The sequence below is a fragment of the Oncorhynchus nerka genome, linkage group LG27 (assembly GCF_034236695.1).
Source record: "Oncorhynchus nerka isolate Pitt River linkage group LG27, Oner_Uvic_2.0, whole genome shotgun sequence".
Classification (NCBI taxonomy): domain Eukaryota; kingdom Metazoa; phylum Chordata; class Actinopteri; order Salmoniformes; family Salmonidae; genus Oncorhynchus; species Oncorhynchus nerka.
Window position 1 is genome coordinate 91,477,805 of NC_088422.1, and position 23,427 is coordinate 91,501,231.

The 23,427-nt window shown below is 43.9% G+C and overlaps 1 protein-coding gene and 1 non-coding gene across 5 annotated transcripts; both read left to right on the forward strand.

Annotated features, from left to right (window-relative positions):
* The first annotated feature begins 2,188 nt into the window (after nt 1–2,188).
* LOC115127845 (paired amphipathic helix protein Sin3a-like) lies at nt 2,189–23,225 on the forward strand. 4 transcript variants are annotated; one of them, XM_065012288.1, is made up of 21 exons: nt 2,189–2,393; nt 3,823–4,027; nt 4,233–4,412; nt 5,219–5,325; nt 5,574–5,898; nt 7,709–7,960; nt 9,309–9,461; nt 9,786–9,962; nt 10,570–10,656; nt 10,882–11,000; nt 11,829–12,039; nt 12,312–12,428; nt 12,545–12,783; nt 12,921–13,104; nt 13,234–13,828; nt 15,084–15,253; nt 15,489–15,662; nt 15,906–15,998; nt 16,124–16,218; nt 18,938–19,142; nt 20,369–23,225. In XM_065012288.1, the coding sequence occupies exons 2-21, from the start codon at nt 3,845–3,847 to the stop codon at nt 20,600–20,602; spliced, it is 3,900 nt and encodes a 1,299-aa protein (XP_064868360.1). In that variant the 5' UTR covers nt 2,189–2,393; nt 3,823–3,844; the 3' UTR covers nt 20,603–23,225. The 4 variants fall into 4 exon arrangements, with proteins under 4 accessions (XP_064868360.1, XP_064868362.1, XP_064868363.1 ...); XM_065012290.1 differs by having other exon boundaries at nt 9,807–9,962; XM_065012289.1 differs by lacking the exon at nt 2,189–2,393 and adding an exon at nt 3,215–3,620.
* On the forward strand, nt 11,084–11,221 carry LOC115118889 (small nucleolar RNA U109). Its single transcript, XR_003861917.1, has one exon. It is a non-coding gene; the product is annotated as a small nucleolar RNA U109 (small nucleolar RNA).
* Nucleotides 23,226–23,427: the final 202 nt, after the last annotated feature.

The window sequence follows — 23,427 nt, forward strand, 5'->3', positions numbered from 1 at the left end:
ATCCGCCAACTCCTGGACAGTCTGTGGTGCAACGTGGCATTGGTGGATGGAGCGAGACATGATGTCCCAGATGTGCTGAATTGGATTCAGGTCTGGGGAGCGGGCGGGCCAGTCCATAGCATCAATGCCTTCCTCTTGCAGGAACTGCTGACTCACTCCAGCCACATGAGGTTTAGCATTGTCTTGCATTATAAGGAACCCAGGGCCAACCGCACCAGCATATGGTCTCACAATGGGTCTGAGGATCTCATCTCTGTACCTAATGGCAGTCAGGCTACCTCTGGCGAGCACATGGAGGGCTGAGCAGCCCCCCAAAGAAATGCCACCCCACACCATGACTGACCCACCGCCAAAACGGTCATGCTGGAGGATGTTGCAGGCAGCAGAACGTTCTCCACGGCGTCTCCAGACTGTCACGTCTGTCACATGTGCTCAGTGTGAACCTGCTTTCATCAATGAAGAGCACAGGGTGCCAGTGGCGAATTTGCCAATCTTGGTGTTCTCTGGCAAATGCCAAACGTCCTGCACGGTGTTGGGCTGTAAGCACAACCCCCACCTGTGGACGTCTAGCCCTCATACCACCCTCATGGAGTCTGTTTCTGACCGTTTGAGCAGACACATGCATATTTGTGGCCTGCTGGAGGTCATTTTGCAGGGCTCTGGCAGTGCTCCTCCTTGCACAAAGGCCGAGGTAGCGGTCCTGCTGCTGGGTTGTTGCCCTCCTACGGCCTCCTCCACGTCTCCTGATGTACTGGCCTGTCTCCCGGTAGCGCCTCCATGCTCTGGACACTACGCTGACAGACACAGCAAACCTACTTGCCACAGCTCGCATTGATGTTCCATCCTGGATGAGCTGCACTACCTGAGCCACTTGTGTGGGTTGTAGACTCCGTCTCATGCTCCGTCTCGTGGTCTGTGGTCACCACCTGCAGAACCACTCCTTTATTGGGGGTGTCTTGCTAATTGCCTATAATGTCCACCTGTTGTTATTCCATTTGCACAACAGCATGTGAAATGTATTGTCAATCAGTGTTGCTTCCTAAGTGGACAGTTTGATTTCATATAAGTGTGATTGACTTGGAGTTACATTGTGTTGTTTAAGTGTTCCCTTTATTTTTTTGAGCAGTGTAGTATAACTTAATTGGATGTTGGCATGCACACTTTTGTGGGAATGTATCAAAAGTGGACTAATGAATATGGGGGGGTTGAGTAAAATTATCCTGCAATTAGCAAATTATACTCGATTTTATTTTTAAACTGCCGTTGACACATATTTACAAGAGTTTCCTCCACTGTTAAGTGAAATTGAAAGGTTTTCAAAGTTGATTTTCTTGTTTTTTTTAACAACCTTTCTAATAACTCCCAATGAATACCAATCAAATTCGATCAAATGTATTTATAAAGCCATCAACAGTTGTCACATCATTACAGTAACCCGGTCTTAACTAATCAATATTATTGATACTACTCCCGCCCCACGTTTACTACAAACATAGATCGTGCTTTTGTACGCACAAAGACGACTCCTGCTGGGGCTTTAGTTCATCTGGCTATCAGTCTTCAGGTGCAAGGACAAACCAGGTCTGATACGCAGTTGGTCACATAAAGGTCTCCTACTACCGCTGAAATAGTGTTAATCCTCATGAATTTCACTTAATTCAAACATGTTATACCCATGAAACATAAACCCTCTGACTGACTACCAGATTCTCCGAAGTCATTCGTAAGAACATGTAATTTACCATTTGGAAAAGCACCAGAAGTAAGCACCTGTTATAGTATTGCTTTGGTTATAACTGATTTGTGAAGCATCTATAGTCTGGTTCATAAATACTATATGCTGTGCTTATGAAGTCGTTGAGCACTATAATACCTATGCATGAATTGGTGTGTTTATGCGGTTGTGCTGTATCCCCGTGTCAAGATACGACAAGGCACAAAGTAGCGTATTATGTTCATACAGGTACAGTAGCTATATTTCTTACATTATCATCGAGTTTATGGTTCTATATATGATATTTTGTAGTCAATGGTAAAAAAAAGTTTGCGGAGGTCTAAAAATGCCTGTAAGTAACGTTTTTTCCCTGATCTGAGTGACTGGAAATCTGACCAATGAAGTTCCGTTGCTATTGTTTCCTCTGTTGAAGAGTTGCCAATTATCATTTAGAATGGGAGGAGACTAGCCGCCCTCATTGGAACCACGCCTCTGTTCAAGGAGCGTACTAGCCACAGGGATTGTTGTTAGCGGGTTTGCTAGCAGGGGCAGTTCTTTGACATTTCAATTGGAATATGCACCCTCAATCTTGATACGTTTTAACTGGCGAATTTTTGTCATTTGACTGAGAAAATCCAAATTTGGTTCGACAAGTTGTTATTGGTCTCAGTCAGTTGAGGTGAGTTTTATCTCTCAAGCTAACGTTAGCTAGCTAACTAAGCCCATTTGAAGCTAAACTAAATGGCGCTAGCTACGTGCTGTTACAGCAAGTTGCTACATAACCTTGTCAGACAGATGCATAAATACATCTCAGAAAATGTTATCTTTCTGCTGGCAGACTGAGTCTTTAAACGTTAACGATGCCTGCTTTAGCATGTCGAAAATGTCGCTAATGTTCGCTGGCTAATGTGTTTTTGACGATTAGCTAGCTACAGTAGTTCCATGAGCTAGTGAACAGCATCGGACAACAGTAGTTGGCTAGCTAAACATTTAGATAGGATTCGGACAAATTAACGACTGTAACTAGCAAATCGTGAAAAACACATTTATCCAGCGAAAAACAGTATTTGCTACAGTATTGAGATAATGTTAGCAAGGACAGTTGTTGTGCTACCTAACGTTAGTCGAATCACTGGGTTTCATGATGATGACGTTCGAACATGGCTGGTTAGCGTAAAGCCACAATGTGTTGCTAGCAGTAGCTTACTAAAAAGACCACCGGGAAGTCAACCATCCCTTGTTAGCTAACGTTAACTGAAATCTATTTTTAATTGAAATTTTCGTTATTACGATAGCTAAGGTTAACGCGTTAGTTAAAAATGAAAAGGCAAATAGTTAACAGTACTCTGCACATTATTTGACCTGACACGCTCGTACATTTAGCCACACAAGTTCGGGCGCGCACGACTCCGCTAGCAGTGGATGGCGTCAGGCCCTCTTGGCAGAGGGGGAGGGGAATGGGCAGGTCTTATGGCTGGTTTAGAAGCTAACAGTTAGCCAGTTAACATCTCACTGTTAGCTTGTGGATTGTCTTTGGGACGTGTCGCCACCGCTAAATAAGAAACATACATTTAATTGGATTAGATTTATGGATGTGTTCCCTAGCCATATTCCATATGTTGGTTTACCATCTTGAGTGATGAGAGTAATGTTACTTCCTAGTTATCTTAGCAAGCACGCTAGCTAGATAAATGGTTGAAAAACGTTGTCCAGTCGGTATCTTGCCAATGCGTCCCTCGTCCCTACACACTGTAGTTAGCTACATAGTAATCTATGTATTGTCCACTAAAGCAGTCAATGTGAATTCTAGCTCATATTCTGGTCAAACATCCTTCTTTGTGACGTACTGAATTCTCCAGCCTTGTTGGGGGGGCTACCACTCTCCCTCCAAAGTGATCACAATAAGGTTCATATCATCACATTTTTTTGAAATATAGCCACTAGTTGTGGGTGAGACAGAAACTGGAGAATCCCATAAATGTGTGCCACAGAGTGAAATGTGCTAAATGAATGTATCCATCTTGAAATTCGCAGTTGTGTCAGGGTGACTATCGATTTATCAATCAAATATGCCTAAATGTTAACTGTGTTGTACCTGTGCCTCCTAGCTCTTTTGAGTATGAATATACAATGAAGCGGCGTGTGGAGGATCAGGAACCAGTATTTGCGTCCCAGCAGCAGCGTCGCCCCCCAGTCCCGGGTACTGCGGAGGGCTTCCAGCACCGCGTCCTAGCACCAGCCGTGTACGAGGCCGTCACCGACAACATGCAGCCTTCCCCCGGCATCCAATACTCCATCCCCCAGGGTTACCAGGTATGGGAACTGTTGCCATATCTCTTTAATCTAGATGAGAGCATGTTGCACAGAAAATAATAATTTTGCTAGATTCTACAATGCATTAATTTATAAGTGCCAATTAACCAGCAAACTGTAGTTTCTATATTTGCCTTTTTCAAGGCTTTGTTTACTATTTTACCACAGACAGAATGCTGATATTTGACTGAATCTTGTCCTCCAGGTTCCCACAATGCCCCAGAACTCCAGTGGCCATGGACATGCCTCTAGCCCCGCTGCACTTGTCGGGCCACACCCCCACAGTCCAGCTGTCCAATCGCAGGGGGCTGCGGTGGTCCAGAGCCATGCCCATCCTTTGGCCCCTATGGCCCCCTCACAGGGTGCCCAGTTCCAGCGACTCAAGGTGCATTTTTCATATGTATACATTTGATTGAATGTACAAAAGAGATCAAAATAAGCACATGTACTGAATACAGAATAAAGTGGAGGTATGATGGACTCAATTAGGACCTGTTGATTTCAAAGCATGGTAGATAATAGGGCTGGGAGTTGCCAGGGATACAATATCATCACCATACTTAGGTACCGATATGTATTGCGATTCTATATGTATTCTGTCATTGAATTGCTATTCCACGTTACAAACATTGCTCACTGTATGACTGCTGCAGAGGGACGAGAGCCATGGGAAAATTAGTTTTGATCAGTCATGGAAATACAAGTGCTGAAAACAAGCTATGAAGGAGAAGTACTGGAATATAGGGATCCAGAATGGAGCAGCGGTCTAAGGCACTGCATCACTACAGACCCGGGTTCCATTCCGGGCTGTATCACCACCAGCCGTGATCGGAGTCCCATAGGGTGGTGCACAATTAGCCCAGCATCTTCCTGGTTAGGGGAGTGTTTGGATGGGGTAGGCCGTCATTGTAAATAAGAATTTGTTCTTAACTGACTTGCCTAGTTAAATACCTTTTTTTAAGGTGGTTCAGCCAACTAGTGCAAAAATAATATTGGGATATTATTTTGGATGATATATCCTACGTGTAACTGTATTGAGCCCCCCCACCACTAGTAGATAATACAGCAATGAGACTAGTCAACAATTAAAGTATGGAGCTCATTGGGATGTTTTCATTATCTTGATCAATGCCCACTTCATCTCCTTATACCTTTGAAAACATTGTTTGACTGGCATAACTGTGTTTGTAGGTTGAAGATGCTCTGTCCTACTTGGACCAAGTGAAACTGCAGTTTGGGAATCAGCCTCAAGTCTACAACGACTTCCTTGATATCATGAAAGAGTTCAAGTCACAGAGGTCAGTTACAATTTAGTTTGTTTTTCTAAGCAAACACTGTAAACATCCATGTAAGCCGTGAACTCTTGCTGCAGGAAGATATTCCATGTGTTTGAGGGGATCAGTTTGAGCAAGGCGAGGTGGGGAATCACTAATCTTGATCACATAATTAGTAGTTATTTGAGAAGCAAGGTGATTTGTAGATCAGTGATTCTGCACAGTCTAACTACCATGTAGTCAATCTTAAACACGCACATTTACTTTCACAGCATCGACACTCCAGGTGTGATCAGCCGTGTCTCCCAGCTCTTCAAGGGCCACCCAGACCTCATCATGGGATTCAACACCTTCCTGCCGCCGGGCTACAAGATCGAGGTCCAGACCAACGAGCAGGTCAACGTGACCACGCCAGGACAGATCCACTACATCACCCCGCACGGCATCTCTGTCCAGAACCTCCCCGTTACGGGGCCACCCAGCCAGCCGGTGCCCCATCATCACCAGGCCCTGCAGCTGCCCAGTGGACCCCCCACCAGCACCGCCACAGCCAGCACCGCTCTACCAACCCAGCCTACACCGGCCAAGACCAGCAAGGTTCCAGCTCACTAAGACCCCTTTCCTTTGTTGTCATTCTGTGCAAGAACCTCTTCTCAAGTTCTTTGTTTCTGCATGTTTAGTTTCCTATTGGAGATTTGAACCACAAGTCATTGGCTTATTTCTTCATTTGTTATGTAACCATGTATTCATTTACTTATTACTGTATAGTTGCGTATGTCAAATATATTATTCAACTGTTTTATTGTTATGTGCTGCTGTACACTACCATTCAAAAGTTTGGGGTCACTTAGAAATTTCCTTGGTTTTGAAAGAAAAGCACCTTTTTTGTCCATTAAAATAACATAAAATTGATCAGAAACAGTGTAGACATTGTTAATGTTGTAAATGACTCTTGTAGCTGGAAACGGCTGGTTTTTAATGGAATAACTTCATAGGCGTACAGAGATCCATTATCAACAACCATCACTCCTGTGTTCCAATGGCACGTTGTGTTAGCTAATCCAAGTGTCATTTTAAAAGGCTAATTGGTCATTAGAAAACCCTTTTGAAATTGTTAGCACAGCTGAAAACTGTTCTGATTAAAGAAGCAATAAAACTGGCCTGGAGCATTAGCATTTGTGGGTTCAATTACAGGCTCAAAATGGCCAGAAACAAAGTACTTTCTTCTGAATCTCATCAGTCTATTCTTGTTCTGAGAAATGAAGGCTATTCCACGTGAGAAATTGCCAAGAAACTGAAGATCTCATACAACGCTGTGTACTACTCCCTTCACAGAACAGCGCAAACTGTCCCTAACCAGAATAGAAATGGGAGGCCCCGGTGCACAACCCGAGCAAGAGGACAAGTACATTAGGGTTTCTTGTTTGAGAAACAGACGCCTCACAAGTCCTCAACTGGCAGCGTCATTAAATGGTACCTGCAAAACACCACTCTCAACGTCAACAGAAGAGGCGACTCCGGGATGCTGGCCTTCTAGGCAGAGTTCCTCTTTCCAGTGTCTGTTCTTTTGCCTATCTTAATATTTTATTTTTATTGGCCAGTTTGAGATCTGGCTTTTTCTTTGCAACTCTGCCTAGAATGCCAGCATCCCGAAGTCGCTTCTTCGCTGTTGACGTTGACTAGTGTTTCGCGGGTACTATTTAATGAAGCTGCCAGTTGAGGACTTGAAGCGTCTGTTTCGCAAACTAGACACTCTGATGTACTTGTCCTCTTGCTCAGTTGTGCCCCGGGGCCTCCCACTCCTTCTATTCTGTTTAGAGCCATTTTGCACTGTTCTGTGAAGGGAGTCGTACATAGTGTTGTACGAGATCTTCAGTTTCTTAACAATTTCTCACATGAAATAGCCTTCCTTTCTCAGAATAAGAATAGACTGACGAGTTTCAGAAGAAAGGACTTTGTTTCTGACCATTTTGAGCCTGTAATCGAACCCGCAAATGCTGATGCTCCAGATACTCAACTAGTTTAAAGAAGGCCAGTTTTATTGCTTCTTTAATCAGAACAACAGTTTTCAGCTGTGCTAACATAATTGCAAAAGGGTTTTCTACTGAGCAATTAGTCTTTTTGAAATTATTAACTTGGATTAGCTAACACAACGTGCCATTGAAACACAGGAGTGATGGTTGCTGATAATGGACCTATGTAGATATTCCATTAAAAATCAGCTGTTTCCAGCTACAATAGTCATTTACAACATTAACTATGTCTACGCTGTATTTCGGCTTAATTTGATATTTTAATGCACACACACACAAAAAAAAGGACATTTCTGTGACCCCAAACTTTTGAATGGTAGTGTATATTTCATATTTGGAGGCAACTCATTGTCGATCTCCTTTTCCCCCCACAGCCGATGCAGTCTCCTGCCCTGACCCCGACTAGCCAACCCAACCCATCAATCCCATCCTACGCCTCCCCACGGTCCCCCTCGGTCCAGTCCCACGCCCCGGTGAGCAGCACCCCTTCCAGCGGGCCTCCCCTGCAAAACAACCAGCCAGTGGAGTTCAACCACGCCATCAACTACGTCAACAAGATCAAGAACCGCTTCCAGGGGCAGCCCGACATCTACAAAGCCTTCTTGGAGATCCTGCACACTTACCAGGTAAAAACACAGCGCGAGAGCTGCCCCACACAAAGCATTTCATTCAATAAATCTGGCTTCTTTCTGAAGGGTGATATATTTTCAGTGTAAACAACAAGCTATACAAAAGACAGTGTACACACAGAGATCTGTTCGTAACCTGGGTCACCATTCAATATGAACTTGAGGTTCCATTCCAGTGCTATAACGAAACTGCCGACGGGGCAGTGGTGCCCTTTGTGTGGTCTCCCTGGTCACTTTCTGGGAACAGGGATACAAGAACCAGAGATGTACTGGATAATCATTGCAGAAAGAAACCTTAGAGGAAGGAAATTCAGATCATTCTGATTGTGCGCCGCCCTGGCCCAGTGTCGTCCTGGTTAGGGTTTGGCCGGTGTAAATAAGAATGTTAACTGACTTGCCTTGTTAAATAAATACATATATGTAATGTTATTTACATTGACCCTATTATCATCCATGGTTAATTTTTGGTGTAGTCTGTAACCATTGGTCTGATTGAAGTTCGTGGTGTAGTCTGTAACCAGTGGTCTGATTTAAGTTCTTGGTGTAGTCTGTAACCAGTGGTCTGATTGAAGTTCTTGGTGTAGTCTGTAACCAGTGGTCTGATTGAAGTTCTTGGTGTAGTCTGTAACCAGTGGTCTGATTGAAGTTCTTGGTGTAGTCTGTAACCAGTGGTCTGATTGAAGTTCTTGGTGTAGTCTGTAACCAGTGGTCTGATTGAAGTTCTTGGTGTAGTCTGTAACCAGTGGTCTGATTGAAGTTCTTGGTGTAGTCTGTAACCAGTGGTCTGATTGAAGTTCTTGGTGTAGTCTGTAACCAGTGGTCTGATTGAAGTTCTTGGTGTAGTCTGTAACCAGTGGTCTGATTGAAGTTCTTGGTGTAGTCTGTAACCATTGGTCTGATTGAAGTTCTTGGTGTAGTCTGTAACCAGTGGTCTGATTGAAGTTCTTGGTGTAGTCTGTAACCAGTGGTCTGATTGAAGTTCTTGGTGTAGTCTGTAACCAGTGGTCTGATTGAAGTTCTTGGTGTAGTCTGTAACCAGTGGTCTGATCTGATTGAAGTTCTTGGTGTAGTCTGTAGTTCTTGGTGTAGTCTGTAACCAGTGGTCTGATTGAAGTTCTTGGTGTAGTCTGTAACCAGTGGTCTGATTGAAGTTCTTGGTGTAGTCTGTAACCAGTGGTCTGATTGAAGTTCTTGGTGTAGTCTGTAACCAGTGGTCTGATTGAAGTTCTTGGTGTAGTCTGTAACCAGTGGTCTGATTGAAGTTCTTGGTATAGTCTGTAACCAGTGGTCTGATTGAAGTTCGTGGTGTAGTCTGTAACCAGTGGTCTGATTGCTGCTTTTGCAGAAGGAGCAGCGAAACGCGAAGGAGGCGGGGGGGAACTACACTCCGGCATTAACAGAGCAGGAGGTGTACGCTCAGGTGGCACGGCTCTTCAAGAACCAGGAGGACCTGCTCTCGGAGTTCGGACAGTTCTTACCGGACGCCAACAGTTCAGTGGTGAGTGTTTCACGTCCACGCTAAAATAGTGCTCTATTGCAAGAGATAATGCTTCCTTCACCTGAGATGTTATTTCAGAATGATAGAAGTTGAGTTTAAACTATGTGAGGACATTGAATTACAAACTTGGCCACTGTCATATCGTATTGTTATTTTCATATGACTAATACCACCTGTTTTATTTACTACATCATGTGACTCAGACAGGGTGCATGATCAAGATGCACTGATAATGCCTTTCAGTTTGATGTAAAAGTTGTATGTTCTGTGCAGATCTACACAGATGTTGCCTATCTTAAACTCTCACGTTTATCTCTGATCCAGAGTTGTCCCCCTTTTCTCCAGCTGCTGAGCAAGACCACGGCCGACCGGGCGGAGTCGGTGCGCAACGACCACGGCACCACGGTCAAGAGGCCCTTGATGAACAACAAGCAGCGGCTCAACCAGAACGGCTGTCCAATCCGGAGGCATTCTGGAGCGGGCGCCACGCCACCCGTCAAGGTAAACTAGCGCCCTCTCGTTGACAGTCTAAAGCCTTTGTATGTAAACGTTTTGGCACCAAACCGGTGGCAGTTGTGAAAGAGTGAATAATTTAATCGTTTGACTTTTTTTCAATAATTAGGTTATTTTCTCTTGAACCATATGGTCTATCCACTAGAAGCTAATAGACAATATGGACACAGATATAACAAATGAATACTATATATAGTTTTTTTTTTTATTTTTTTAAAGTTATTCAAGTATAAATTACTCAAATTACCATAGATTACCTGTTAATTACCAAAATGACTGAAGATTCCGATAGATTACCGGTAGCTTTGCAACCATAGTTGTCAGACATGCGGTTATTAAGAAACTAGTTAGCAGTAGTAACAGTTGTAATACTGTTCAGACAGCTTAGAATGGTATACTTTTGACTAGAGCGTCCCATAGATCTGTCAACTCTTTAAATGTGGGATTTTTACCTTATTTTTTAGCTTCTCTTATTTACCGTAGAACTGTAATATACCTCTGAAGCCTCTGTCCCTGTATCAGTTAATTGGTCTACCATGTCAGTGGTAATGTAGTCCTTATTTACGCTCAATTCTTCTCTTTCCCACCCTTGCAGAAGAAACCCAAGATGTTGGGGAAAGACCATGCCATGGCTGAGGCCAGCAAACACAGCATCGGCACAGAATCTCTCTTCTTTGAAAAGGTCCTTCTACATTTTTGTTTTAAACCTAATGTGAATGTTATACAATAACATAAAATGTGATCTATACAAATGACACCTATAGAAATGATTTATTCTGTTCCAACTGAACATGATTTGAATTAATGAATTGCATGGTTGTGATGAGACGCTGTCCCCCTAACCCAATTGTAAAGTAATTCAGCGTGTGTTGAAGTGTGTATTTACAGAGCTGCTTTCTTATCATAGGTGAGGAAAGCCCTCCGGAGCTCTGAGGCCTATGACAACTTCCTGCGGTGTCTGCTCATCTTTAACCAGGAAGTGATTTCTCGTGCAGAGCTTGTGCAGCTAGTGCTGCCATTCCTGGGGTAAGCTTTAAGCAACTATCACCTGCGCCAAACAACCATTTAAAAAAACTTTGCACAATTTATCAGCCTGACTACAGGATGCGCTGCATAGCTGTTGCAACTACCTTCTCTGCTGTGAGGAGTGTAGACAATTCAGTCATGCTACAGCAGATGAGTAGAGTTAACAGGGCCACCAGCCTCTCAAGATCAGGCTGAGTCGGTAGTATAAAACTCTGACACTCTGAGCATGTCAAAAAGGTGTTGCTAATATGTTTGTTCTTAGGCAAAATGAATGTCCATGTTCATGATCTAAAAAGCTGTAGGCATCCTTCTCTATTCCTATTATTGGCCTCCTATACATTGTCAGCTCGGGGAAGGCAGGTAGCCTAGTGGTTAGAGGCAGGTAGCCTAGTGGTTAGAGGCAGGTAGCCTAGTGGTTAGAGGCAGGTAGCCTAGTGGTTAGAGGCAGGTAGCCTAGTGGTTAGAGGCAGGTAGCCTAGTGGTTAGAGGCAGGTAGCCTAGTGGTTAGAGGCAGGTAGCCTAGTGGTTAGAGCGTTGGGCCAGTAACCGAAAGGTTGCTGGATCGAATCCCCGAGCTGACAAGGTAAAAATATGTCGTTCTGCCCCTGAACAAGGCAGTTAACCCACTGTTCCCAGGTAGGCTGTCATTGTAAATAAGAATTTGTTTTTAACCGACTTGCCTCGTTAAATAAAGGTTAAATTAAAAATAAAATATTACATTAAAAATAGATGGCCTTGTTCGTTAACGGCATGTGAAAATACAAGCTTTGTTATTCATCCTGATATTTTGCCGCCCATCTAACACCCATTCTGGAATGTGATCTGCAGGAAATTCCCAGAGCTGTTCTCCTGGTTCAAAAACTTCCTGGGCTACAGAGAGTCCAGCCACATCGAGAGCTTTCCCAAGGAGAGGACCACAGAGGGCATGGCCATGGAGATTGACTACGCTTCCTGTAAGAGGTTGGGCTCCAGCTACAGGGCGCTACCCAAGAGCTACACACAGCCCAAGTGTACAGGGAGGACCCCCCTGTGTAAAGAGGTGAGCGTAGCAGTTACTGACAGTCAAATGTTACCCTTCAAAGTCAACCAAATTGAATCATAGGATCAATAAAAACCTGAGGAATTAGTCAAATACATGTTTGTGTATTGGAAAATTAAGAGCAAAGAAAATACAATTTTAGTCACTTTTTTGCATGCGTCATCCTGCCAGTGAAGTCGATCACAGGGGTTTAATTGGTTAGTACTGAGATGTTGTTCATCTTGGGAAGTGACTGAATTAGAGCAGAGTTTTAACAGTATGGTCCATTTCAGGTCCTGAATGACACGTGGGTGTCGTTCCCTTCGTGGTCAGAGGATTCCACCTTTGTCAGCTCCAAGAAGACCCAGTATGAGGAGCATATTTACAGATGTGAGGACGAGCGCTTCGAGGTGAGACTTTCCCCCCCTCTCGTGGTAGTTATATTCTAATAGTACAAACCAAAGTATGCTGATGTCAGTACATCACTTCAGACAGGACATTTTCCATACTCTTCTTCTCCCTGCAGCTGGACGTGGTGCTGGAGACAAACCTGGCCACCATAAGAGCTCTGGAGGCCGTACAGAGGAGGCTGTCGCGCATGACGGCCGAGGAACAGGTCAAGTTCCGGCTGGACAACACCATGGGCGGCTGCTCCGAGGTCATCCACCGCAAGGCCATCCAGAGGATATACGGCGACAAGGCTGCCGACATCATCGACGGGCTCAAGAGGAACCCGGCTGTGTCCGTCCCTATAGTACTCAAGAGGTGTGATATGAAGAGGTTGTGTGATGGACAATAAATGTAAATTAGAGTAATGTAAAGCGGCCTAAGCAACAGCTTCCAGAGAACATGTTGCTGTCCCATGTTAACCACGGTATGTGTTCTGATTGACCTCGTTCCAGGTTAAAGATGAAAGAAGAAGAATGGAGGGAAGCCCAGAGAGGATTCAACAAGATCTGGAGGGAGCAGAATGAGAAGTATTACCTCAAGTCCCTCGACCACCAAGGCATCAACTTCAAGCAGAATGACACCAAGGTGTTCCGCTCAAAGACCTTGCTCAATGAGATTGAGACCATATACGATGAGGTAAGAGGCAGTGATATACCACTTACTTGATCTGATCCATGTGTTAATGTCTCCCAATTATTGATTAAAGCTTTTTTATATATATATAGATAAGCTACTCTAACCTGTGTTTTTTTTGCCTCCATTTAGCGACAGGAACAGGCTTCCGAGGACACGGCCCCCGTGCCTGGCGGGCCCCACATGACCCTGACCTACCAGGACAGCCAGATCCTGGAGGACGCCGCCGCGCTCATCATCCACCACGTCAAGAGGCAGGTCGGCATCCAGAAGGAGGACAAGTACAAGATCAAACAGGTCATCCACCACTTTATCCCAGACATGCTGTTCGCCCGGCGCGGGGAGCTGTCGGATGTGGAGGAAGAGGAAGACGAGGAGGAGGAGGAGGAAGAAGACGAAACCGGGCCAGATGAAGACGGGTCAAAGAAGCACAACGGGTTGGCTGGCAGTGGTGGCTCCGCTAAGTCTAAGCTGTTATTCGGCAACACGGGGGCACAGAAACTGCGTGGCCTAGACGACGTCTACAACCTCTACTACGTCAACAACAACTGGTACATCTTCCAGCGCCTGCATCAGATCCTCTGTTTGCGGTTGTTGCGCATCTACGGGCAGGCAGAGAGGCAGATCGAGGAGGACTGCAGGGAACGGGAGTGGGAGAGGGAGGTGCTGGGTGTCAAACGGGATAAGAGTGAGAATCCTGCCGTCCAGCTGAGACTAAAGGAGCCCAGTAAGTCCAGACAACCTTTAAAACCAAACTGCAGCACGCTATGAACCCACTGACCATTAAGGTTTAGATCAAAGGATCACACATTTTCTTTTGCACCCAGTTTTAACATTTTTCTATGTAGAAAATGTACTTTACCTTCATCATGCAATTTTATATCTGCAAAGCTCTTCCTCTGAAAAAGTCTCATGTTGTTTTTACTTTCATATCTGGAAAAATGTACATGCTAACGTCTCCAGGAGAATGTTTTTTGACAACGTCAATGGTCCCAACACAGACCTTTGTTCCAATTGCACATAGATACCGTTCGTATCATTTACACCACCACCAGGGGGAGATATACCCTCCAGATGTTTTCCTCATCTCAATAGGCTAGCTGGGATCATGACAACTGTCTGTATTTTGAAACCTTCTGATTTCAACACGTTTTGCCAATGTATGGCTCATTCATGCCTAAGATACCCTCTGCAACCTCCCCCTAAGCGGAGAAAGCCACACAATCCTTACATTCAATGCTTCAAATATTTCCTGCATGTGAGCTGCGCTCGTTTGTTTCATAGTGGACGGGCACTTGTGAAGCAACACAGGTTAACTATAAATGCTTAGTTATTTTGATAACTGAGAATAAATATATCGGTCAAATCAATGCATCAGATCAGACGTTAGTCAGAAGTTCTCCTACTAATAACAGATGAGGGTGAGACATTAGTTACATAACAATTCCTAAATAACATCCTTATAGCCCATCGTGTCATACTATGAAGTGGACGTTGTTGTACACACCATCTCTCATTTCACTAGGCTATGTTTTGCCATAATGATCTGATCACACTGTGCTACAAGGGATGTACATTAAGTAGCCTACAGCAACCTTACCTGGGCCACATTCAGTAGCCAAACGTTGCCGAACTAAATGCCACCAATAGTCCGTTGTGTCCTTATTCTAATCTAGGCTACATGTCAGAAAGGCATGTTTGTTCCACATAGAGTATATCTATCTGAACTTTTCAAAACGTTGCATCTTGCTGAACGCACCTCTGATGTTGATTGGCAGGTGGAATGATGTCTAATGAGGTTGCAAGGTAAAAGTGGGAGGCGGGATCAGGGCAGCAGAACAATGAACTGATACACACATGTAACTTAAAACAGTTTTCCGGGACCCCTTTTGGCTGGTGAACGCTACTTTCAAAAACCACTTGCTGAAAGTCTACAAAACATCTGTACTATTACTTTAAATCCTGACCTTCTCCTTTTCCAGTGGACATTGAAGTGGAGGACTACTACTCTGCCTTCCTGGAGATGGTGCGGAACCTCCTGGACGGTAACATGGAGCCCACCCAGTACGAGGACTCCCTCAGGGAGATGTTCACCATCCACGCCTACACTGCCTTCACCATGGACAAGCTCATCCAGAGCATTGTCAGACAGGTCAGTACAGTCTTTTCCCTCCGTTAGGTCCCAGACCGCGAGAAAAAGCCAACCTTGAGGAACATCTAGGCGCCAAAATTGTCAAATGAAATCAGTTGAGGCCAATCTCTTTCAGGCGGTGGGGGGGGCGGCGGCAACAGAGCTAAATGGGGGCCCACCCGGCCTAAACAATGATAACTTTGATGGCTGACTTAATGACTGTGCTCACACCTGGCGTTGTGGTTCCCATCACCAGCTCCAGCACATTGTGAGTGATGAGCTCTGCGTGCGCGTGACAGACCTCTACCTGAGCCAGAGCACCAACAAGGCCACCGGCGGCGCCCTGTCCACCCAGGCCTCCAGAGCGACCGCCGAGGGGGCATACCAGCGCAAGGCGGAGCAGCTCATGTCCGACGAGAACTGCTTCAAGGTACAGTATGGATGGGTGGATGGCTGTCCCATCTGGAATGTTATTGTGTCTCAGGAAAATACTTTTGAGTTGCATTTGAACTTTCATGTGTTCTCTCTCCAGCTCTCTGGTGTTCTCTCTTGCTTTCATTTTGTTCTTCTGTCCCCATTTTGTTCTTCTGTCCCCCCTGGTACGTTCTCTCTGACCTTTGCTGTCTTGTCTTGTTGGTTGTCTTGTTGTTTGACTGGTTTGTTTGTGGTCCAGCTGATGTTTGTGAAGAGCCAAGGCAGCGTGACCCTGACCCTGGAGCTGCTTGACACGGAGGAGGAGAACTCAGACGAACCCGCTGAGACAGAGGTGTGTGTTTGTTAGTGTGTATGGCAGGCAGTCGCCACATGCATCGCCACATGACATTTAGAACAGATTCCGATGAGTCAGGTTCTTGTGTTGTGACGGTAGTTCTCTTCTGGTTCTTTAAACAGCGGTGGTGTGACTACGTGGGACGCTACCTGAACTCGGACTCAGCGTCTCCAGAGCTGCGCGAGCACCTGGCCCAAAAGCCTGTGTTCCTCCCCAGGTGAGGCCTCTGGCTGTGTCTCCCCCGTCTGCACAGCTAACAGCATCTACCCCTAAAGGCTCTCTAAGACAGGCCATGGTACTGTTTCACAAGCCAAAACCAGCTGACAAAAAAACAAAAACGACTCATTTTGAGAATGAGTGCAAGTCCATCTCCCTCTCGACGTGCAGGTCAGTTCCAGGTCAGTGTTTTTTGCACAAACCAAACTTCCAGGGCTTTCTCCCCGTAGCCTCAAACTAAATGGGGCCCCGAGACTTATCCACGAAGCACTTGTTTTGAAAAACTCTGCCAATAGTGATGAACACACACACCAGTTGAACTACAAGTGCACTAGGTCATTTTTGTGTTTGCTTTCCTCAGAAAAGTAGGCCTAAGTGCTAAAAAAATATATATATATGTTTAGTAGAAATGCTGACGGTGCCTGTCCTGTTTTTGTTAGAGAGAATGTAATTGGCTGTCTACTCGAAAAGCAACTTGTTTCCCTCCATTTCTGCCCCCTGCCTTTATCTCCGAAAGATTGCACTTTACCCTGCCATCTTTTTAAATAGACTCATTATTTATCCATTTATTCACACTTTTTTGTTTTGTTTTACGGGGCCCTTTTATTTATGAATATTGCAATTTTTATATTATATTAGTAGGATAGTATTTATTTCAACTTTCCCACTCAACAGACTAGTCATCAAATCATTGGGTAAAAAAAATAACAAATATTTCGTTAGATTTTTTTTATTGTGAGAGTAAGGCTACAATAGTGGTTTGATATAAACTGAAAGGAGGAAGAAGAAGAAAAAGCAATGAACAGGAGTTGACGTTTCACATTGCGTATGTATGTAAGGGAAGGAAGTATTTTTATACCATGGAGCATATTAGTGTTCTATTGTACAATCATTTCCTCTGTTGGAGGAGAACCATTTGGTTGAGCAGAAATTCTATATGTACAGTGTCCTTAATTGCATTGTCACAGCGGCCATTTTTTTTGTTGTGGCATTGGTGACAGGCAAAAGACCCCTTTTTGTCGGTCTAGAGAAAAGGATTCAGATAAAATCATTTTTCTTTTTTATCAGCTGCCCTGTGTTTCCTGTAATTGTATTCATAGGGAAAACATTCTGTATGTGACTTCTTCTAATCACTGTTTAGATACATGTAAATGTTGTACGGATTGAGATTTGGGGTGTTCAGCATACTCTATTATAATGTGTAAAACAATTTAAGGATACAGTGCACTCCCGTTGCAATCTTTTTGTTGTGGGTGAGGTTTTTATACGAGTTGACCAAGACTAGTGCTGATAACTCATGAAAACCTGGTCAAGCACGGCATCTGCAACACTTGTACAAAAGAGAAGGGGCTTGTGAATAAAATGGTCTGAATTGTATGCTCAAATGTTGGTGTATTTCTTTCCAGACGTCTCTCTGAGCATTGCATGGAAGGGTGGTTGGGTTCTCTATATTAAGCCCTGAGATGAGTGTTGCACATCAAGCCTGTCTGTCTTTGGTTTTCAGTGCTTGTTGCCATTTTTCAAAAAGGGTGTCCATAATGTATCATATACATTTCAATGGGCTGGAAGGACTCATGCAAAACAGGAACAAAAAAATGGGCGTCAGCCCCCCCCCCCTTTGTTTTATTTTACCCATTGCATATATTTGCTACTTGTCTTGACTGGATATGATTTATCAGTGATCTCACCCACATTTAGTCTGTTTCTCATATCAAGAATATGAGAGGTTGGTACAAAAGTCAATAGGCATGATTCTCTTATTTTCCACCCCTAAAAGTACCTTCAAACAGCAGTGACAACCAGCAGGTTGTCTTCTCAGTTAAATGTTATCCTCATTGCATGGTCATAACTGCTCTGTACATTGTCAGTGGAAGTACTGTATGTGCACATCAACGTATCCTTCAACCCATATCCTGGCTTGTTAACCCTTTTGGCGGCAATGTGTAAAAAAACAAATGAAATGTCCTTTCTCCCATTTCTATTGGAAATTGGCTACTCTAACTGCAATGTCCTAAGTGGCATTGACAAAATATGCTTCACGGTTTCAGTCCTCGCTCACCTCTACCCTGTGTGGTAAGTACACATTTAAACCTTTCATTAAAGCGGGGTGAATAATAATTGCATTTTTAATGCTTGCAAAATAATTTAAAAAATCTGGATTCAATTTGATTGACCAAAATATTGTTTGCCAAGGATATTAAAGACTAACAAGAGAATCAAATATGAATGTCAAACGGAAGTGCACTGTACAGGAATACTGCTGCTACTGCAATAGAGCCTACCCTTCCCCTAATCATTTGTGTCCCAGTTAAACTCTTATTGGGTGAGTTGCTATGCATGGGTATATCAAGACAAATCTTTACAGGGACGGCCCGCTCAAATTTCACATTTTCTGATCTATTAAAATTGTTAACTTTGAGTCGGAAATGGAAAACATTGGCCTAAATGACTGAGTATTTTGACCTCTAAATAGCTTTAGCGTTGGTCTGTTATTTGGGAACCATGTGTCCTGTCATTTAGCTATAACTTACACCTCCTGTGCTCAACCAATGTTACAAATGGTATGGATATAGTGCATTGCAGTCTAAGTACTCGCATGATTTGACCGAAATTTGCGTAAACTGTCCTTGTAAACTGAATTGCTATGTGGGAAGAGGGCACAGGTAAGCAAGGTGTTACTGGCTCTGGTCTAATGCCAATCTTTCTCCTCTTCCAATCAGGAACCTCCGGCGGATCCGGAAGTGCCAGAGAGGGTGGGAGCAGCTGCAGCAGGCGAAGGCGGCTACGGGGACGTCAGAGAAGTCCCACAGCGCTGAGGACCTGAAGATGGAGTGCATGTTCAAACTCAACTCGTACAAGATGGTGTACGTCTTCAAGTCGGAGGACTACATGTACAGACGCACTGCGTTGACCCGGGCTCATCAGGTAGGCAACACCACCAACCAATGTTCCCGAAAAGAATGTGGGCCACTGAGCAAATTTCAGGTCTGCTGAACGCAAATTTGAACATTTCTGTAAATTCTGTTCAACTTCCAGCGTGTGTTTACTGTGAACACTGAGGCTGTACTCCCTTTAAGTTTTAACAGTGGCCAAGTAGGCTACTGTGGCTATTTGATCAAAAACAATGGCTAAAATGGATCCCATACCGTTTTAACATGGAAATAGCTGTTCTATCATTGAGCCTACAGTAGTAGCCAATGTGTGGTGTTCAATGTAGGTTTACATTCCATGGGACTTTAAAAACAACAACATGTGGGCTTGTCATTAACCTGTTCATACACTTGACTGAAAATGTTGTTTGATGCAAGAAACCACTTTACAAAATAAAATGCATTAATATTCCCATACCATTACTACAGAGAATCAGACTAATGCCCTCTGCCTATTGGCTACTTTGCTTATTCAAGTCTGTCTCAAAATACAACACTGCCCCTTTAAGACAGTCTCTTTACCTGACTCACTTTTAAAAGAAGTCTAGAAATGCACACATTTTGTTCTCTTGTAAGAAGCAATCACTCCCCTATTGCTGACTACAAATGATCTATAACTGGACTAATAACTCACTAACTAGCAAAGGGTATGAACAAAATGTGCAACCGTGGCTACATGCAGGGAATACTCTAGAACAGTGGTCACCAACCTTTTCTGAGTCCCAGTCACTTTCTGAGTCAAGATGCAATCTGAGATCTACCGCTCAGAATTTTTTAAAGCATGACTTAAGTAAGTCTATGCAACATTAACCAACATGAGCCAATTAAAAGACCAAATCCAAAACAACTAACAATAAACTGAATTCATCAATGTTCAGTATTTTAAATTGTAAAGTCATGTCTTTCTACAACAAATGTTTCCATTTTGGGTGGTAAACTCGATAAAGTATTCAATAATCAAGGCATTAGAATGTACCGTAGGCCACCGAAATACAGCTCCTCCCGCAAAAACATGTACCCAGGGGGACCTGGCTACTATTTCTATTTGGCTGACAAGTAATGTACATGTGGAAAACACTGAAGATATTGGAATATGTCATATTTTGAAATAATTTAGAGAAACATAATGGCCGCTTACTGACGTTTCAACCAACATGGTGTTGGTCAGAGTGCTGATATGATCTTCACTACAGCTAACCCCGGTGTCCCTCCCTTCCCCAGTCCCACCAGAGAGTCCACACTCGCCTGCACCGCCGCTTCCAAGGCTTGGTGGACACCTGGGCCAAGGAACACGTGACCAGCGACATGGCCACCGACACCCGCAAGTGGCTGATGGGAGAGCGTCGCGAGGGTCTGTTGCCGTGCACCACCACCCGGGATCCCCAGGTCCTCTATTACCTGAAAATCAACAGATACCATGTGACGTATCATGGCAGCTCGTCAGGGGCACCTTAGCTCAACCCGGGTGACCAGATGACAGGAGTGTATTACTTGTCGTCATTTTAATACATCAGTTTGGCAGCAAATTGCTGGATTCTGGAAACTGCCGGAGATTACTTTATATTTGTTTTTATAAGGACTTTTTAAATGGACCCTTCCTATCTTTGCAGCACAAAAAAAAGCCAAATTTCCAATGTGGCCACCAACCAGTTGTCCATCAGCCCCCCTGAACCCCCACCCACCCCTACCGGCCTGTCTTATGCCCCCTTTGAATACAGCAGAAGACGTGCTGCGACCGAATACTCTGAGTGCAAGAAAGGAAGCCGTTGTCGTGAAACAGCTATTGATCCTCGGCTGGACTGATCTTCAGACTGATGGATACTGTTGAGAGCCACGCAGAAAGAGCACGCCATACAGAATGCTTGGCCTTCTCCCCCATGTTTTGAAGCAATATACACCCATTGAAGTGGTTGAGGAGCACCACACCATCCGGTGTGCAGGTCTCTAGTTTAACTGCTAAGGGGAACCACAGAAGTCTCTCACAACCACTGTGAGTAGGAAGATTAGCATACAGGCATGGACTATGAACATGTATTTTATCCAGACCACAAGATGGCTTTTGGATTTTGTATAATTGTAAAGCCTGTGAATGTTTCTTTTTTTCAGTGGTACAGGTATGTATGCTATGTGTCCACAACATGTCTGGCAGCCGTGGTGTAGTTATTGGGCAGATTTCTGCGAAAATACCAGGTTTTCCCCCAGTCAGTCAAGTATAGTAACATCAGACTACCCACATACTGCTGATTTTGTAAATAGCTTGTTGATAGTCGTCCTTTTTGTCAGAGATGTGCATTGATGTGTACCCTAACAGACTTAGTTTAGACCTCGGGTCAAAAGTTGCTGAAGAGAAATAGCCTATATTGAAAATGCTTAAATTTTAACAACTGTTTTTACCAAAGGAACTTTATTAGAGCCTTTTTCCTTTGTGTTCTGTTTCTTTCGTGTTATGTCATGTAAGCCTTCATTTAGCAAAGTATAACGTTTTCATTGTCTTGAAATGGATCATTTTATACAAAATGTTTCAAGACCTTATTTGTCTATCTGGTTTTTCACTCAAGTCATTGGCACCAGTTCCCATTCGGAATTTCTGAACAATGAATGTAGCCTAGAAAGTATTTCCGCTTTCCCTGTACATAATGTAAACGGTTTGTACCCCCTAAACCAATTCTCCATGAATATATCCATCAGAATGTCTGGTTCAGTCATCAAATATGGAACCGCTGATCCCATAAATCCACGTCGTCTTATTGTGGTCGGGATGATAGTTGCCATTGGTAACAGGCAGGTTGTTGCGTGTTAAGATTCCCACTTGGATCACAGGTTCCTCCTCCGGGGCTACAGTAGAGGGATCAGTCATGCCACCACCTCCACAGGACCAATCAGCCACATGCAGCATCCCCATCTCTACTTTCTGGTAAATGTCACTTTAAACATGACTCAGAGACGTAAGACTCCCGAGTCTGTTTCTGAAGCACAATCATGCTCTGTTAAAATCAATCCAGATGAGATGTGGTTCTACCTACTTTACAAGGTATTGATAATGTCTCCATATAAAAGAGAACGGTGGTAATGCCCCCCCCCCCCCAATTATAAACAGCACTGTTTTATAGTGTCATGTTGTACACTTTCAGAAGGTGCAGGTGTAGACACTTATCTACAATGATTTGTGAAATTGTATTCTGATCGCCAAATCTGGTCCATGTCCATAATAAGAGCCACATTGACAACCATATGAGTATATGTGAATGTATACCATTCAACCGCTACAATTGAATCATCAACAACCAAGCAACAAGCACACTGCATTTGACATGCGATTCTTTTTCTTGTAAGTCCTGTCCCCAGAAAGGTTGCGCCTGTAGTGTTTTGGGTTGGTGGTATAATACTTCCATTTTCCCAGTGTTTCATCATCGAATTAATTTGAGTTTCATTTTGTCTAACCACATGTCACACCACTCGGTACCTCTTCAAGCCTGACCAGAACCTTCTCATCTGGCTCTGTTTCTGTCCAGCATAGCCTGTAAATTCTGGATGTTAATTCTGATCTCACATGAGAACCTGGGCATTCCGATTTACATGAACAAATGTAAACAAAAACACTTTGGCTACGGACATCAACCAGATCCTCAGATCCACTTGACTGAAGTCTTGCTCCTACACTACCGATGGAACGATCTCATGGAATAGATCCAAGCCACTACACCAGGGAATACTTTGGGGAGAGTTGTGTGTGTGAAGTTGAACTGCCACCAATTGATCTGGAAGGAGGACATTTTAACAACCCAAATAGGACCAGTTTCCCCATCAACGTTTGGCCCCACAAGGTGACTCTGTCAGTGCTGTAACCAGCTAAAGACAATCTCTGGACTGTTTCTATCTTTAGACTGATTTTCATTTTTCTATTTACTGTGTTGAACATGGAGGACAGGAGGACTACCGGGCAGCTGAATTGTATATACAAACTACAAAGACTACATTTGTAGCCCATTTTCTGTGTCCCTTTGTCACCTCTTCTTTGACTTCTATGATGTTGTGTAGTATGGTGTTTGGCATTAAACTCTGATTTGAATAGACTGAAGCCTTGTCCATAGTTTAATTTATTTTAAACCTCTAGGTGGCGGTCAAGTTGCTTGAACAAGAGAAACATAGTCTGCATCTGTTCTGATTGGGCAAATCTTTGATGCTCCTTTTTGGTTCCTTGTTGTTGCAGTGACATTTCTGCATGTTAAAGCAATAGGTCACCTACACTTAGAAGGAAGTTCATCATTTTCCTACCTGAC

Bases quoted from the DNA above. Each gene is read 5' to 3' on its own strand.
- LOC115127845 (XM_065012288.1), top strand. From the start codon at position 3,845: ATGAAGCGGCGTGTGGAGGATCAGGAACCAGTATTTGCGTCCCAGCAG. The intron at 11,001-11,828 runs GTAAGCTTTAAG...TGTGATCTGCAG, and splicing joins CTAGTGCTGCCATTCCTGGG to GAAATTCCCAGAGCTGTTCT. The intron at 13,829-15,083 runs GTAAGTCCAGAC...CTCCTTTTCCAG, and splicing joins GCTGAGACTAAAGGAGCCCA to TGGACATTGAAGTGGAGGAC.